This window comes from Ammospiza caudacuta, chromosome 8, assembly GCF_027887145.1.
Source record: "Ammospiza caudacuta isolate bAmmCau1 chromosome 8, bAmmCau1.pri, whole genome shotgun sequence".
In the NCBI taxonomy this organism is placed as follows: Eukaryota; Metazoa; Chordata; class Aves; order Passeriformes; family Passerellidae; genus Ammospiza; species Ammospiza caudacuta.
The window spans coordinates 18977882-18996556 of NC_080600.1; the positions used below are offsets into that span (position 1 = coordinate 18977882).

The 18675-nt window shown below is 40.3% G+C and overlaps 1 protein-coding gene across 2 annotated transcripts in view; it reads right to left on the reverse strand.

The window, feature by feature from the left end:
• PARD3B (par-3 family cell polarity regulator beta) overlaps positions 1–18675 on the reverse strand; it is a 387748-nt gene that overhangs the window by 62144 nt on the left and 306929 nt on the right. For both annotated transcript variants that reach the window (XM_058809265.1, XM_058809264.1), the window contains one exon: positions 16028–16324. In XM_058809265.1, coding sequence (XP_058665248.1) covers positions 16028–16324 — 297 coding nt within the window. The remainder of the gene's footprint in view (positions 1–16027; positions 16325–18675) is intronic.

Below are 18675 nucleotides of genomic sequence, written 5' to 3' on the forward strand. Positions count from 1 at the left end.
GCAAAGGTACTCTGAGTCAACACTAGGAAAGCAAATACCATCTTTTACCACCTCTATTTTGTAACTTGAACAAGACAAATAAACAAAAGAACCCATCATCCGTGCTCAGGACACTTGTATAGGGTGGCTTCAGATCACTGTTGAGCTCGCTGCTGAGCGGATGCTTGGCAAGGCTCCTGTCAGCAGCACAGCCAGGGCCAGCGGGTGGAGGCTCTGCAGGGCAGGCCCCGGCTCAGCTCCCGCTGCAGGGACCTGCCCTGCTCACCCTGCACAGGAGGGGACAGGGCAGGGACAATCACTGACCTGCCGCTATCCAGCACGGAGGGGAAGTACCACCCATCCGCATTCTGCAAATCAGAATGTGCTCGCTTCTAGCGCTAAGTTTCCACTGGTATACAGCAGTGTCACACCACACAAACATAAGTTACTTAGAAACATGAAAATCTTGAACTCTTTCAGATTAATACAAGTTAACCTCATTTAACAATGACATTCAGGACACTAAAGTGATACTTACATGGCAGCATTTTAAAGCACAAATGCCCTCACCCCACCACAGATCTAGCATATTTCTAGCAGTATATTATTTCCATGGTTTCCCTGCATGTATCTCCTTGAAGACAACCAAGAAATTCAACTTTCCCTGAAACTCTTGAAATTTTTCCAACCCAAGTTTATTCTTCTGCACAGATAAATATTTCCACCATTCTATAAGAGAACATCCTGTCACTGTTCAAATCCTTAATTTTTTCTCTTCTAAAATCTTTTAATCTGCTTTTCCCCTCCCCCCAAAGGATGTTTTGTTTATTTTTGTTATTCCTTCTTCTTTCCTTGTCTCCTTATTTCCTCACCTCTTCCCTAAGACTCCAGGGGTTTAAAATTTTTTTTAAATATATATAATTTTTTTCCTTGAGCTCTTGTGAAACCCTGACCTGCTTACAGAGGGCAACTCACAGAGCTTAAGGGCTAATGTTTTACCCCCTGCTCACCATTGTGGATCTGGCTGCAGTCATCAGTAATTAGAATTCATCATCATCAATGGATTTTCAGTGACAGGCACTGTATTTACTCAGATAATGGCCCCATATATTGCCTTTGAAATGAGGGTGTGACCACTAAGGATATTCTCAGGAGTCAGTAAATGGCATTGCTGCCGGACATGTTTGCTTCATGTTTCGAAAGCAGAGCTGCAGAAAAGCAAACTTTGAAGTTTTGGGGTGTTTTGGATGGTACAGTGCTCTCAGGACACACCAATATTAACCAAAACACATCACTGTGGGACTGGAGCAGGCCACTGGCCAGCTGGTTTGACTGCAGGGGAAGAACGCGCAGAGGCTGCAATAGGCTCTGAACAGATGTATAGTCCATAGACAGTCCTGTTCCCACGCACTGCAGAGCAATGGAATCAGTAAAAGCAGGTGGGGGAGCACAAGATAATATGGAAACAACACTGGTCCAAAAGATGCCTGACAATGATACTTGATGTTTTAAGAAGGAGGCAAATGTAACATGCCCACGCAGGCTGTGAAGACAAATCCAGAGTCTGTGAGGCCTCAATGCTGTTTAAAGTCACTGTGGACAGAATATACACTTCTTTATGAAGAAGAACTAACAACCTGATAGAGCTATTGGACAATAGGACCAAGCTGCTTTGGTGTCAGGTAACTAACTGTAAAGAGTATGCACTGAACACCTGTGAGAATGCAGCCTGCAAAATTACTATTTCTGGTGTAGGATAAACATCCCTTCACTTCCCTAGTCCTCAACTTTATAAGCTTGCCAACTATCACAAACGGGGATCAGAGTCTCCATTCCTGGAGCAGCAGATAGTTGGGTGTGCTGAATCAAGTCCAGGTCTGTACACCTGTCCCACCAAGAGAGAGGAAAGAAAGCTAGCCCAATGAAAGAAAGAGTGCTTCCATCTGTTGCTTTTTTTCTGCCATGACCAAAGTTAAAACCCCATTAATGTGCTCAACTCTAACTTAAGTACATTGACCATAAGATTTTTCCTTCCCTCATTTTTCTGCATTCAAGTATATCCTCCACTAATGCACCAAACTACCTTTTTTCCTCTCCATCTAATTCACTGCTCCCCATGGGATAGCCACTAAATTTGATTCATGAATACAGTACATTTATAGGCAAAACTGGGAACAGAGAAACCCCCTCCCCATCATATCACTCTCCAAGAGGGAGTTTGAGAGACATCGAACAAAGAAGCCTCAAATCTTCTGGCATACAGCTTAGAAATTGGAATGTGATTTCCATTCTGTATCTCTTGCTTCATTACAGACGATATGGTCCCTAAAACAGGCAATTTGCTTTGGCCAGTAATGTTTAAGGTGCTAGCTTTCAGGTTTGTTTGTTTTCCTGTAGATTCCACACCGTAGCAGGCAGTTTCCTTCCCTCCAGTCCTGCCCCCCAAGCCCAGCTGCAGAGTGAAGATATCTAAAGGATTCAGGCAGCTGCAGAAAATGCAGGACTCTGGCTCTTGGGCCTCATCTCTGTTTCACTCCTTTCACATCCATCTGGATTTGACAAAGTCATGCTTATCAGTTAGATCAGCAGATAGTCTCCTATCTGTGTTGTGGTGCAGAATTAGGTCAGAAGAGCATTCTGCCAGCTTGTGTTTTGCTGTTTAATCCAGCATAAGTAGTTGTGGAGACAGCAATAAAGAACATCTCATCACACAAACCAAATTCTTCACCCCCTAATCCTGGTCAATTTTCCAACTTTGTGAGGAAAATACCATAAAAATCACACACTACTACTATTTAACTGCCTATTCCAAGAGCATAAATTTTTGAGAATGCAAGTGAGGCCAGGAGGCAAGTTTATTTTATGAAAACATATCACGTTCAAAGGCAAATGGAATGTTATAAAAATAAAGTCTGAAGAATAGTAATTCTTAAGTTTTAAGTCATCTTCTTCTGTGATGCCATAGCTGGGTCTTCCAGCCGGCCTCACCAGATGGCCACGTTGGCCACCATCAGAATAGCAGTCTGGAAACAAGTGCCCTACAGCCTTGCCTGAGCATCTTGGCTGGGATACACTCTGAGGCACCAGTTCTCTACTCACAACTCAGAGATATTCCCAGCGCGCTTGCTTAAGAATTCTTGAAATTTGTGAAGAGATTAAAGCCAAACTTCTGGTCCAGGACAGGTCAGGGAAAATAACAGAATGTTGGCTACTAGCTTTTAAATTGTAATTGTCACTATTCACACTAAAAACAACCCCTCCCTATACCAGCACACAGCATGAAAATCTGCTCAAAAATAGTAATCATAAAGAAAAAAAAGGATTTTTCTCTTAAATAGTAGGTAAGATCAGCTGCAGAGTATTTCATCAGCTACATACAATTTTTTGTTTCATGGAAGCTGTACAACCATTCCTCCTCTTACATACAACTGTGCAAACCAGTGTGTTAGTGATGCTTTTGCAAAGAGGGTTTGACAACAATAGAGAGTCCCCAGCCTGCTAAATAAGAAGTGACAACTCCATTTGAAAGCTGTCTCTGGATGTGTTTTATGTGCAGAAATTATCTGTGACAGTTCAGATCAAAATAGAGTTTTCATTTCATGTGGGAGGTAAATGGACGATAGAATAGGTTACTTTAAATGCTGCAGTCTAGTCCAATTAATGTTTCAGACTTTTCTGCATTCTGTGCTCTAAACTTTGGGGTAAAAAAAAAGTAAAAATCATTTGTCTATAGCATGATGTAAAGAACAGGCCAAAAGGTAATAAAAGCACTTAATAAAAACAGTCATGCAGACGTATGGCAGAAATGCTCAAATTTCAGTAACCTGGCTATGAAAATAATAAGTATAAAACAGAAAAGAAAATATCACTTCATTATGCCAGGGAGAACCAGGTAGGGAAGTAAATTCTGATTTCCCATCTCAACCAGTGGAGATTTTGCCATTTACTTTGACGGAAACAGGACTTGCATATCAGTTTTTTCTCTGAGCAGCAGACACAAATGATAGCAGATATCCACATGCTATCATTTGCTTTTCAGATTGAGCAACATAAATTTACAATTTCTGGCTTATGTAACTATACAAATGACAAAATTTGTACTTTAAAAAAATGTCAAATCCAAGGTGTTCACATTTGTTACCTGTAAATCTGTCAGTTGTTCTCTGACTCATTTTAAAGAAACGTTTTCTTAAAGGTTTGGACCTACTGCTGTGTTACTCAAGCACACCAGTGGCAATGGTGGGAACTGTGCTAATACAGTGCCTGTTCCTTTCTAATTATCTTTCTCAAAGTTGGTGGGGAAAGCAGTAATTCATGCATGGCCTTTTAGATGTAAACCTTAAGTACTGTTAGTAGAAAAGGTATGGACCCAAAAGTGAGTGATCTCATCCCAAACAAGGGCCCACGATTCTTACATAATCTATGTTGTTTATGCCACGCTTTAAACAATGCATATTTTGATCTTTTCTGAGAAACAGCATTTTTCTTGGCACGATTTTCAATATCCACCCACTTGAAAGAGCAGGTGTCTTTGTGTATCATTGCTTAACATTTTAAAAACACGTTAAAATTGTTTTCCTAAAGTCAAGGAATATTAATTTAAGGTTCTACGGGCATTAAAAAAGAACAGACCAGTCACTTTAAATGCACTGAGCAAGTAGAAACACTAACTGAGACAAAGCATTCAAAAGATATGAGACCTCAGTATCTAGCGGCCAAAGACTGAACACTGGTAATCTTATTCCTCAGAGGCGAGTTTTAACACAAAAGAGAAATTAACATCTATCTATGCACTAGAGTCTGGAAAAGAAAAACAACAGAACAATGAAGCTGCTCAGACATCTGCTATATTTGCCACAGCTAATAGTAATGAGATAGTGGGCAGAGTGCAGATTAAAGGCAAAAAGGTATGAAAGAACACTTCTTTCAGAAGCCACACAGACACAGAAAAAAATGCCAGTAGTCAGACTAATGAGTCTAAATTTTGGGAGGAATTCTCAAGCCCTATCACGTTTAGATTGATAATATATTTGTTACAGCATTCAAAGAAAGAGAATGAGACTTCTGCTTATCCACTTTTGGAGCCAGAACATGTCACTTAGAGCACAAGACTTTTCAAGCTCTGTAGTAAGGAGGTCAAAGCATCACCACCAATGCAGACAGTGGTATTTACAGAGAAAAGGAGGAAAAGATCAATCCCTTCCCCCAGTCCCCTTTACTCTCCCTTTCCAAAGCAGCTGCTGCTTAAACATTGCCATTGTATACAGAGCCACAGAATAATTGTCTCCTGGTTTGTTTTTTGGTTTCCTTTTTTTTTTTTTTTTTTTAAATCAGGAACAGCAGATAATGTTAAAGGAAGAAAACAACACGTTATTCACGTGAAGGACTACAGACTGCTTGTCATTTGTGTACTACCAATCAATAACAACTAGAGAACAGGTTTATTGCTCTGATGCTGTTTCCCAACCCTCCTCCACAGCCTCACACCCTTTTGCCACATTATGGAAGTTTCTGCTGGCATGTAAAGCAGGGACTGCAGCCAGAAGAGGCCTCCTCTGACATGACCCGAGAGCAGAGCAGAAGCAGCCCAGGTCCCCTGGTCTGCAGCACACTTCCAGCACATAAGTGCTCAGTTAAAGCAATCCTTTCAGACAATTATTGAGCACTAGGGTGACTCAGGCAGAGAAAACAGCTGCCCCCTCCCTGCCTCTCCACAAGACTCATCATGTTTTATTGTGTTTCCATTCCTCTGAAGATGCCTTGCTGCTTACTTTTCAATTGCCAGGCCATGTACAACACTTGCATTAGAAACATGTTCCACGCTTAAACTTACATGCCAGTCTCAAAATAATTGTTTTATATGCATTTATGTAAATACCATAATTATAACTTACAGTTTAGTCCCATTACAAGGCAATAACCATATGCAGGACTAAGCAGGCATCTAAGCCTAAGGGCAGAAGTGTTTATAACAGATAAACTCCATGGCTGAAGGACATGTTCTGGCTAATACTGGTTTGAGAAGAAATGCCCCTAAGATACTATTATGCTGAAAAATTTTATTTAAGATTAAAATTAAGTGATTGGAGGCATTAAACCATAAATATGGGTCAAAGACTGAATGATAAGATGCTGTTTGAAATTTTAAAACATTAGTTGTCACTTTCTTGCTCCTCCTTACTGCTACCAAGTCACTGGAGGGAGGGGGCTAGCAACCTCCCAGAGTACATGTTCAGCAGAGGACTGTGACACTGCAAAACTGTCACACTGACCTGCTGGTACACAGGAGAAAAATAAATTAAGAGAACATTTATTGCTCTACAAGCATGTTATATTTATTGCAATTTTAGCACTTCCTAGAGGTATCTCACACTTACTCCTCTTGCATCTTTTTTATTGTGGGCTGTTTCTTTGTTTTTCTCCACTTCACTTTAGTGGAAAGGAAAAATGACAGCAGCTACCTGTTTTGCAGGCAACTGAAGAGTATAAAATCTTTCATGCAATAACCCTTCACTGCTTGCTAAAAATGGCCTCCAGACATCAAGGACAAGTTAGTGATAAAAAGAGATAACCAGTGTGGCTATCTGAAACAACATGGTTTTCTCATGTCTCTGTCCTAATGAAAGACCTCTCAGGTGCAGACCACGGTGTAGTTGAAGACAAGTTGTTTCTTTCATTTTCTATGAGAGTCTAACATGACTCTCCACAAAGCAGTCACAATTCTCTTAGACCATCCCAAGATCAATACTGATACCTTGATCAATGTCAACAAATGCCCTGCTGCTGCATGACCTGCCAGAGAAGCAGCTCCTTAGCCACAGTACACGTGGGCTCCAGATGGTGCCAGGTCCCCTTGCGGGAATGCAAGGGCAGTCACAGGGGTTCAGAGTATATACCAACTTAACTACATCAGAAGACTTGAGCTGATGAAACAATAAACTATTTCTTGGCTTACTATGACCCCTTGGATTACTGTCTGTGCCAGTGGATTTGTGATCATGGATTGAAAAACAGCACGTTTTAGAGTTTGTCATCGACTGTACACTCTGCACAGCTGTCAGACAATAATCACAATTATTGTCTTTTTATTCAGCATCCTGTTGCCTATTAAGTAATTTCCATCACATCTCATCATTCTTCCCAATATTTCTGCTAGCACAATATTGAGTGATTTTCAGCTTTTCTAACAACATCAGTTTTTACAGTTTTCTGCTAATCAAAAGATCTGGTTCATGCTTTTGCCTATACTTTCTGTCAACAATGCTGCCAACTAAGCACTTGGGTAACTATTTGCCCCTGGCATCTCGACACAAACAGGGAACAAGATCATGGATAATTTTTAGGAGCAGTCATTTTATCCTGCAATTAGATGCTTCAAACTTCCAGGAGAAGATTCCCACTGATTCATTCTGAAGTCAGATCTGTGTCCCCTTTAGACCTTTTATATCTTATTATGCTGCAATTAGTAGTAAAATCTTAAAGATCTGCTGGTGTAAATTCCAGGTGAACTGTGACTGCAGAAAAATCAGTATACAGTAAGAATTTTCTACATCTTATGGATATGGATACATAGAGATGACAAAGATTTCCACTGTGAGGCTTTCACTACACAGTTAAGCTGTATGAGTACCACAGGGTGCTGAGCACTTTGCCTGGACATGCCATGTTGGAAAACCCTACCAGAGTTCCTGCATTGCTCCTGGTGGCAGCAGAACCTGGTAATGCTGGTGGGTCTGAGGAGCACCCCATGGCTCCCTGTGCTGCAGCCTTCTCACTGAGTGTAAGCAGCTTTCCTGGGGACCTAGGAAAACCAATTTATTTTGAGCATGTATGAGAAATTGTGAGATGCTGCTTGAAGACTCTCAGGGCTCTGTTATGCTTCTCACTGTTTAATTAGGAGGAAGGCTAGGAATTGCTTTAACTGTAGCTCAGGGGAACCTGTCAGCACAGGTCTCACCGACCTTACATAACCTCAAGCAGAAGTGAAGACACTGAAAAAAAATTCTCAGGGCTCCAGTGAGTACATTCTCCCTGTCACATACAAGAGTTACTTCTCCACCCTTACTGAACAGGTATCACTACTCTCTTAACTGGACCTACTCAGCATTTTGAAGCAGTCCAGCAATAACCCTTTTTTCTTCCTCCTTCAAATAAATGTAATCTTTTCTTCATACTTTCAGACTTGGGGGAAATTATTCTTTGTGTTCCACTAAACTTTGACTGCTTTTCAGAATAGTTTGATCACTAATTTATCTCAATGAAATGGAAAGTCAAGAAAGAGCCTGCCGAGAGCTCACGCCCACCACCTGGAGTGTGAACATACAGGTGCTAATACACATGAACAGGCTTCTCATGGTCGAACTCTTACACCTCCAAAATAGACACATTCATTCACAGACTTAAAAGTCTAGCATAACAAAACCCACACCCTCACCTTCAGTTTTACTAAGTCAAGATTATCTCTACAATGAAAGAAAGAATCCCCCTTTTTCCCATTTAACTAGCAGCTAGGGAAAAATGTAGGAGAGGATTTTTCTGAAAGTCATGATTTTGGATAGAGTGTGAGGTCCCAGAGGTCAGCAACCTAGATTCATCTTACAGTGGGCTACACAGCAAAGCTTGCACAAGGCCAAGTCACCAGGGTTTTTCTCTGAACTACTTGCATATCCAGAAGCTAGGAGATCGTATGGCAAAATGAGTATGTCAAGAAGCTAGGGAGAAAACGGGAGATGGTTAATAAAAAAGATTGGGAACTGGGCTGAGAGAAAGGGAAAACAAAAGAAAAACAAACAGTTTCTTGGCAAAGGACTTGCTGGAAGGACAAGCCTCACAACTGTGAGAAGCATAATGACCTTCTGCTTGTTTCTCTTCAGTCAGGGAAATGGGACGAGGCTCTCATTCATCATTTAACCAGAACTGCGGTACAGAATAAACCTGACTGAAACATACTTCCTTTTTTTTTCTCCTTAGCTAGAGCAACTCTGCAAGGCTAATGATGGGGCCAAAGAGACTCATTCTGACAGAAGACAACCTGGAGGAATGAAAAGCTGGGTATTTTGAAAACCCTAAAGTGTATGAAATACAACAGACTACCGGAGAGTAGGAAAAAAAAAAAGGGAAAACAGAATCACATCAGACTTAATCACGTTCCCTACACTTTAATTAAAGTAAGACTTAACAATTTTATTTAAGATTACCAAATTCTCAGAGGAAATGCATTTCTCTCTATGTGCTGCTACCAGACAACTGTTAACTTGGAAGAAGAAAACACAGTACACAATGGTACATCCATACTGTGTATCCACTAAGGTAGACCTCTCTGTTCAACGAAAATGTCTAGATACTTTGCTTGTCTACTAAACGGAAATACCAAATGCTATTAGGGTTTGCACTTTCAGTATGGAAGTGGCTGGCCTATAAACAAGATTTTAACAGCTTCTCTATTAAACAACTCAGTTTAATTAATCGTCAGCCATTAACCATTCATTTAAAATGCCACTTACAAAATCTTAATTTTGCACATTATCAGCTGGTTCACAAACAGCTATCTATAAGCAGAAGTGTAACGATCTTCCTCTCTCTTTCTTGGAGCCTTATAGTCAACCTTACAGTCAATTCTGGCTTCTTAATTAACCACACACACATATTAGCATTTAAAATCAAATGGTGTTTTGTTAAAAAAATTGCACAGAGAAAAGTTAATGTACACATCATTCTGCTGCTGGTTAAAGAGGCAAGCATGAGGTTTTGGTCAAATTACATCCTGCATAAAACAGAATTTAGCATCTTCTGATCACAGTAGGAAATACACTATGGCAGGAACACATGCAAGGCCATATGATTTCATTCCAGCTGCATGGACGATCTTACTTTGTCTTTATTTGTACATTTAAGAGGCTGACAACACCATCTGCATTTCACTACATCCTCTGCTATGGTCTCATCTTCCCAGTAACAGACCTGGCTTTCTCTTCAGGGACCTATCTTTTGCATTTGCATCCAAACAGCTGAAAGAATGGGACATTACCAGTAAATATGCAGAATTAATGTAAAATAATTCCATAGAATAATATATCACATAAGAAAAGACAGGGCTGGAGGGAAAAGCCCCAACCTAAACCTGAATGCTTAACACAGCTGCCAAAACTCAGGCTCCTCAGCATCTGCAGCAGGACACTCACAAGGGAGTTGTGGGAGTGCAGTATATAAAATTTTACACATCTGTCAATAAGTGAGGTGATCCAAATGCAAGCCCTAGCAGGCAGGATGCACGCAGGCAGATTTGTGACTATTCCTGACAGAATTTATTTCTGCTGAAGAATGCATGGCCTCAAACAAGCATGCACACATTACATGGCAGCAGCAGCAGTTTGACAACTTCCTTCTCCTTAGACACGCTCCAAAGTGCTCAGGGTCACCTGAGTTCCATGAAATCTGGGTTTTCATGAGAAGTGACTGATAGGACTTGGGTGCCAAAGTTGGAAGATTTGGATGAGGAGTTCCTGGGAAAAAGCAGAGCGAACTCTAAACATTAAGTAATTTTGCTTGAATGTTATCTGGAGATTTTAAATTTTTTTTCCCCATATAGGTGGGAAATAAACCCAAGGCTTGTTTAAACACGTCTCCTCAGGCAGTCCAGTTACCCAGCATTTCCCCTGATTGGCACAGTGAGTATGCAGCACCCATGAACCCTTTCTGAGGAAGAAAACAGCCAGTAGTATTAGGAGCAAAATACACAATACAAGTCTAACTCCAGTGGCACAGCCTACACTGGAACTGGTGGCCAAAGGGCTTTCTGGACTACCCTGCTTCCACGAGCAGGACAGCTCTACTGAGAGCCCCCAGAAACCATGGAATTTCTGCTGTACTGCCAATGCCACTCTAAATTTAACTGCTGTCAGAAATTTATCAGCCAGGACAGACAGTAAGTTGCCCAACACTACGTTTTCAGTTTTAACATTATGGGAAGCAGTGATCAGATGGCAGCCAAAGGTTCAGAAGGCCCTGTGGTATGTTTCAGAAAGAATAAATTCCAGAGGAATCAGGAGAGTCTTGGGATATTGAGTAGTACAAGACAAAGAAAAAGCACAGATGATTTTAGGACATCAAGCAGAAGAGGCTCTAAGGTAAGAGAAACTATATACCTTGCTTGTAACTTGTTAAACTTGGTAAATCAAAACATTCCAATGCATGACCATATTTCTCTTTCCACAGCAATGCAAGGTACAATTGCAAAGGGCACATAGATATTACACAGCCTCATTCACTTTCCACCTTGCCTCCATGATATCCATCTAAAAGAACAATCTTCTCTGAGTAAAGGACCATCCATTCCTAGAGCAGTGGATTGCTTTTATGCTAGTCACTGAGGAAAGGTTTGTAAATGGATGCACGATGAGCAATGCCCGTGGTGCTCTGAACTGAGAACAAGAAAACATCAGCTTCTGGCCCATGAGACACACATGGCCAAGTGCCACAACTGGGCAACCCCAGCTCACCCTTTTTCAACAAATACTTTTCTGTGCAGCTCAGGATTCCTATGGCTTCGGATTGACCAGGGTGGGAATGGCCCATACCTGCCCAAAAGACAAGCATTTAGTCTTTAAGTAAAAAATGCTCTTTTTGCTAAATTTTAAAACTCTGGACCCTTTTATACCCTCCTCTCTGGCTTACACATTGCTTACATTTGGCACTTGGTTCCTCAGGACATGCACAGTAATATCTTCCTTTGATCCTTTAGAGGGAGAGGCAGATTGCTCAGCATCTCTCTCCTCTCTCTGTCTGTTGACTCAGGCCAGCTCTGAGAGTGAGATGTGAGGGACACAGAGGTATGGGCTTAATTTTCCCATTTTCAACTTTGCATATTGCTATACTGAGAATTCTGAAAGATTGCAAGTTGCCATAAGGGAACATTCACCCTGAAACAAGGAAGATTTATTTTTCAATTAATTAATTATCGTTATAGAAATTAGGATCTTCCACAGTTGGCCCCCAAACAGCATCTCCAAAAATAAAAAAAAGCTGGATCAGACTTTGGGGCTTTGGACTTTGCTCCTATGTAATAAAAGAGCTCTGTTTTTTATTGGTATTTTTTTAAAACTGCAACAAGATACAGCTCTGAATCTATTCTTGCTAAACAAAGGAAAACTGTATTCGTTTTCGTCAGACCAGCACTTTGAAATTCCCCAAGATAAGTCACATAAATAAGTGAAGAATTATACTTGGCAATGAATTTGGCATCAGACTTTAATGTTTCATAGTTCTGGGCTGAGAAAATAAGTTGAGCAAAGTCTCTAGAACCTTTCCAGAGATATACTTGGGGTGTTTGGATATACTTGACAGCACCATCTTCACGGGAAGAAAAAAGACGAAATTGTTTATTCGAAATGCGAGAAAGGGTTTCACCGTGTGACATGCCTGACATTTAAGTGATAATAGTGTTGTGCATCTGCTCTTTTGGCTTTGGTCTGACACCTAGGCTCTGCCACAGTGCAGCTTAGCACTGTCATGGCACAGCCTTGATGACTAAACTCAGAGATGTGACTTACCACCCATTTCAGGAACATATGGGCCACAGATCACTTAGCCGCTGCTGCAGGCTCGGAAATGCAAAGCGGCTCAGGCAAAGACCCTGTGAGTTCCCCAGCTGCACAAGGTGGCTGTGCAGGCTGCACCATCCTTAGGGATGCCATTTGCATTACAGAAATTGTGGCTAATTAGAAATAAACAGAAAAAATGCTTGATTTACAAAGAAATGTGTGATTTTGCCAGCTAATTTTTTTTCCACTCTAACTTAACATTCACAGAATACACTGATCATGCTAATGCTTTCACTATATTCATTAATAAGGAAAATTTACATTTATATAGCACCTCTCTTAGTTAAGAATTCCAAAGCTTTCAGCAAAATATACACAAAAAATTACTTCTATTTCACTGAATATAGTCATCGTTGGAATGAAAGTCAACAATTGTGAAGCAGTGCAGAAGAACATTACACAACAGTTGTAAATAAGACACAAAGTAAAGCCCCCAAAAACCCAAAGCAAAAAGCCCCTGAGATGCCAGATGCAAGCGGAGGTAAATGGGACATTAGTGCACAAGGAGCAATGTGAAGCAGATTTCTGTGTGCCCTGAGGAGCAGTGTTGGAGGCAGCAAACATACTTCATCCTGATTACAGCAACAGAGTCCATACATGTGCAGTCTGTTGCTTTCCTGCACGCTGAAGGATATTCTCAGCTTAAACTGTGAATCTACAGCAAAGAATGAACCAGGAATACCCGATGGATTCCTGGATGAGAAAAGGGAAAGCATGTGCAAAATGTGAACAGCTCTTTTCTGTCCACTAAGTTTCATACTTTACAAACGGCCTTCCATTTTTAAAAGGCATTAATTATGCTAAGACATTATTCTGCAAAAATAACATAAAATAAAAATTAACTTCTTGTTTCAAACAATGCATTTTAATTCTCAATCATAATGATACATAACTGGAGCTCTCAGACTGAAATGAAGTAATCTATTCACTCTGCGTTCAAATCCTCCTTCTATTCCTAGCCCCATTTACTTTAGTCACTGATCAAGTCTCCATGCACTATATTACAACTTGAGAGTCACATGTGGGAGAAAAAAGCATCCATCTGAAGTAAAATTAATAGCAAAACTCTGAGAGAAAGCATGCATGGGCTAGCAAGAGCAAAGCATGAGTGTTTATGTGACCAATGTGTTGATAAATGTTCAGCCCCACAAACACAAAATAACCGTGGCTTGGCTTACAACCATCCATTATAACCCTTTCCCATCATTCTGAGGCACACAAGGTAGTTTTCATACTTGACCCTTGGAAGCAGATTGTTTTCTTAATTAACGTGTTATCCAGGGATTTTTCTTTCCACATCTCTTTCTCCTTTCACTACTCTCCCTCTAACACAGAAAGATTTCCTTGCCTGAAGTTGACACTTTATTCAACAACTGTTGGCTGAGACCTCACGACCCACTGCATAAATTCACATAGAATTATTCATGTTTGGCACATTTCTGCTGGTGAATAACAACACCATTTTGTCTCTCAGACAAAGAAAAGAAAGATTTAAAAAAAAGAACAAAGACAGCCTAATAAGAATCTCACATTTCCTATTTTTTTCTTAATCTGGTTACAAGCCTGAGAAATTCAACAAAGCAAAGTTATGGACTGTTGGTCTTTCAGTACAGATGGAACAGCATCTCAAGTGTGACTTCTGATCATGGGCTCAGCTATAAGGTAACTTTTCCTGCCTGCTTGATGTTTTGGGTTTAGTTTTTCCAACTGAGTATCATGTTGCCGTGCAATTACAGCTAAATCCACATTAAAATCCAGGATCCCAATACCAAATCCAAACTTGGTTGGGAATTCAATCTTGTCCCCATAGCAAGTCAAGAGTTCATACAGTGTAGTCAAAACCACAATACAAACAATGCACTAGAAGAAGGCATTTCTTTTTTCTGCAAGGAAAGACAATCTATAGGCCTCACTTCAAAACTGATGATATATTTAAAACGTAAAGTTATAAAATCCTGTTAAAACTGAAATTACAAAGCAACTTTTATTAACAATGTCTTAGTCTAGCTGAGTTACACATGTATATGTTCATATTTGGAGGATATACACACCTGAATTTAGACATCTTCCACTGGGAATTCTCAGATCTTGGTTTATTGAGTCAGCACAAACTCAGTTTCTGATCCCTTTACTACATGCAACTTTCGTTTGACTTCAGTTACAACTACCTCAAGACTTTTCTAGTAAAGTGAAGCCCCCTAGCTGGTAAAAAGCTGGGATCACTACCTCTTTTTTATGTAGTAGGGGAGGAGTTAATGAAATGGAATAAAAAAACCACCCCTGTCATTATGTTTGGAAAGAATTTTACCATACTGTATTTTGGTGAGAAAGAGAGAGATACATGGCCCATTCCCTGCTCTGAACTTAGATTTACGTCAGAAGTGTTTTATTATATTTGTAAGTATTTATAACAATGACTCAGTAGATGTTTTTAAAGTACTATGATGCCACAAACTGGAAACACTCCTATATCTGTGCTGACATATTTCTCCAAAATTAACGAGTGTGGTATTACATGGCACGGATTGAGGCTATGGGGAGACACTACAGATTGTAACATTAACTCACAGCATGTACAGTTACTGAAGACCCCCATGTCTGTCCTCTGTCTGTCCTCTTCCTTTCACACAGACTTGCCCACACACTTGTACTTTGGTTTGAAAAAGCCAAGACTGATATACTAATGCCACAAATGAAGTCTCATGTTCTTTTAGCCCCAAATTCCAGAAGCAACCAGTTTTAAAATCATTGTAATGGTGGGTACTTATCAACTCAAAGGAATTTTGGTTTCGCCTTTAACCCAGAAAAAAACTTGACCAGCTTTCTTTAATGCTGGAAGCTTGACAGTAAGGATTAAAAATTGTTCTTCCCTTCCCATTTAGTTATTGGAAAGGCTGTGAAAGGCAATCAGTCTTGTGGAGCCACACTTCACAGTCTGCATAAAAATGCCATGATTCTCAGTCCTCTCCCCAAACTAATTGAAAGTGTGTAATATCACACAGCTGGGAAAATCTAAACCATAAACATATACAATATATCATGCTATCACACAAAACCTGTTACTAATAGACACTTGATGATCTACAGGATTGAAAGAGATCTGAAAACTGAGATTATTTTTGCTGCAGGGTAAGAACTTTTCCCGATTGAAAGAGGAAAAAACACTCTTTCAGCAGTGCAGGAATTGGACTGCAGTCAGTTCATTCATTCTGTTTGTGAAATATGGACTTTTCTTTAATGATTTCTGTTTGACTGCTGTCTTGCTCAGATGCTCTGGGGTTACTGCAGCAGCAAATCTTGCTTTTGGTAAGAGGAAATTCATGGCTTTCTAGCCAGTAAATTCAGGGGTTTGGGCCATCAGAACAGTCCCATGTCTGACTCCCCTGCCGAGGCCCAGGCTCCCTCCCTACCCAGATGACATTTTTTGTAATGCCAGGTGGCAATATTACCTGTCACCAGAAGTCTGTGGGTAGTGCTGCTTGTTTATTTTTGCATACAATCCTTCCAAGTGCTCCCTCTCCATTGGTGCTGAGGAATAATCCCGCAGATAAACAAAGGTTTCTCCTACTGCAGGTGATGAGGGTCTGTAGATGCCTCCTGGGGGATAAGCCTCTCGGAAGTGGTTCACTCTGGCATAGTTTGGATCCACCTCATCATCATCAATGTCAGGTCCTCCAGGACCAGCAGAAAAATCACTCAGGCCCCTCAGTTGCTTTTGCCGTAACTCCTGATGCTTTGCACCAATCCTAAAAATGAAAAGCAAAGAACAAATGTAAAATGGGATCTGCTTCAACAGTAACCATCATGGAAATCTGAAACACCAACCCTGAACCCAACCATTTAGAGCTTTCAGTACACTGTGAAACTGGTGCCAGATAAAACAGAGTGGTTCATGCAGGAATTTTGTTCTTTATCTCTGGCAAATCACCTTTGTAACCAAGCTTGGTCACCATTCTGATGAAAAAAAATTAATGCTGAATATAGTGAGGCTTTTCACAAGTGTGGATGCATGAACAAATACAGGTTTAATTCTACACCTACCTTCCACATTGCAGCTGCACAGACCTAACCAAATCCTGGAACTTTTTATCTAAATTAGCCAGCAAAATTGTTACTGAACCCTGGTTACTTGACCCACCACGGTTCTCCTAAATAGATTAACTTGTGAAAAGTAGATTATACGTGAACATAAATGGAGAGATGGCACATTTGTCTCAAATCAAAGTACCTCAATTAATCTGCTGAAGATTTAATTTTTAAAAAAATGTATTTTGGGTAAATAAATGTGAAAATCACGCCTTATATAGCAGATAGGGACAAAATAAAACAGCAAAGAAATTAACAGAAATTTGACAGAAATGAATTGGTACATATAAGTGAATTAAAAACTGTTACTGGCAGTATTCCACTGTGATAAAGCCTTAAATGGTATTACAAAATGCTGCTGCTAATCAGGGCCATTGTGTAATCTCTTTGGAATAGTAAAACATATTCAGGTAAATTTCAAGTTAAGATGATATTCAATGATTCAACATTCCTGCTGGAGAAAAAAAATGTACAGCAAGACTGCGAGCTCTTCTGTTAACTGCTCAGCTATTCTTCAACAGAGTGTAATTAAGTGCAGTGAGATGGATCTGGCAGAATGCTGACCACAGTATGTAATAAATAGGATTTACAGAAAATAGAGGAGCATGGAAGAAGAAACAAGGAACAGAAGAAAGATACAGAGATGCAATGCCTGACAGAAGTCAACATTTGCTTTTGACTGTAACTGGAAGTGCAACAGCAGTGTAGAAAGAACAGAATAATTTGTACCACAGCAGTAAAAGTGAAAAGGGTCTGGCAGACTTGGTTAACCAAGTAAGGCTTAATGGCCTCAGAACCCTGCATATTGAAAATTGAAGGTGTTCAGGAGAAAGTCTTTAAAAGGCATGGAGAAAAATGTTCCCTAGAAAAATGACGAGCACACTGGGAGCTTCCATCTGACAGACAGGAACTACTAAGTGCAGAATGGGATTCATACTAGTTATTTTGTTTCACTAGATTTGTATCATAAAACAAATGCTAATACTTTGGAAATAATGTGTAGATAAAAAGGTTCACAAATAATTCTAACAAGAACAACATGCCTTTCTAGACAAGTACTTGAGTACATCAATGTGTACCACTCATACTTTCCCGTTTCACATCTCCATTAATTGTGCTGGGTGATGCTGGTTTTCAACACTTAAAACGTAATCATACTTTAGAGCAGGAGGAGTTTTCACAGATGATACAATTGTCAAGGGTATGGGTGCCTCCTATTCATTCTGCCTTCCCTCAGTGAAGCAGATGAGCTTTCTCCTCTCTGATACTCAAATCCTGTGTGCCCCACCTTGGGTAGCATGTGCTTTGGTTGAGCTTTGGGTGCCTCAACATAAAAAGGACATCAAAATGTTGGAGTGTGTCCAGAGGAGGGAAACCAAGATGATGAAAGGCCTCGAGGGCGAGACTTAGCAGTGCAGCTGAGGTCACTCATTTTGTTTAACCCGGGAAACTGGAGTGTTTCATCCTCAATTAGAGACCAAAACCCCCTAAACACAGAATTCAGTGCAGGAATATAAGGAATGAGATACAAGTCCTATGGCACACATGGGTACACATACACACAGTATACAGGCAGAAAAATGGGAGCACACTACATTTCAAGGAATGGTTGTATCACATGTCAGTTCAGAAGGCACAGCACAGACCCGAGATGAGTCACAGCAATTTCTCAGAAAATGATGAGCCTTCATGTTCCCTGGACCAGTACATCACTGGTCCCCCAGGTATTTGAGACTGCTTTGAAAGCAAGAGTAGTGCAGCCAGCAGCATCACGCTAATCTTGCTTTCATGTCTGATAGAAAGAGTAATTTGTCCTGCTATCAATACTGGTATATTCTGCACAACAAAAGCTGGAATTAGGTCACCACAATTTTCTTTTGTTCCCATGAATAAGCCTAGCTTCTTCAGCTTCTCCTTCTGAGCACAATCTTCAATTGCTGCCAGTATTATAAGTCAAATTTTCTCAAAAACAATTATTTCCATTCTATATTATATGGACCAGTCAATACCC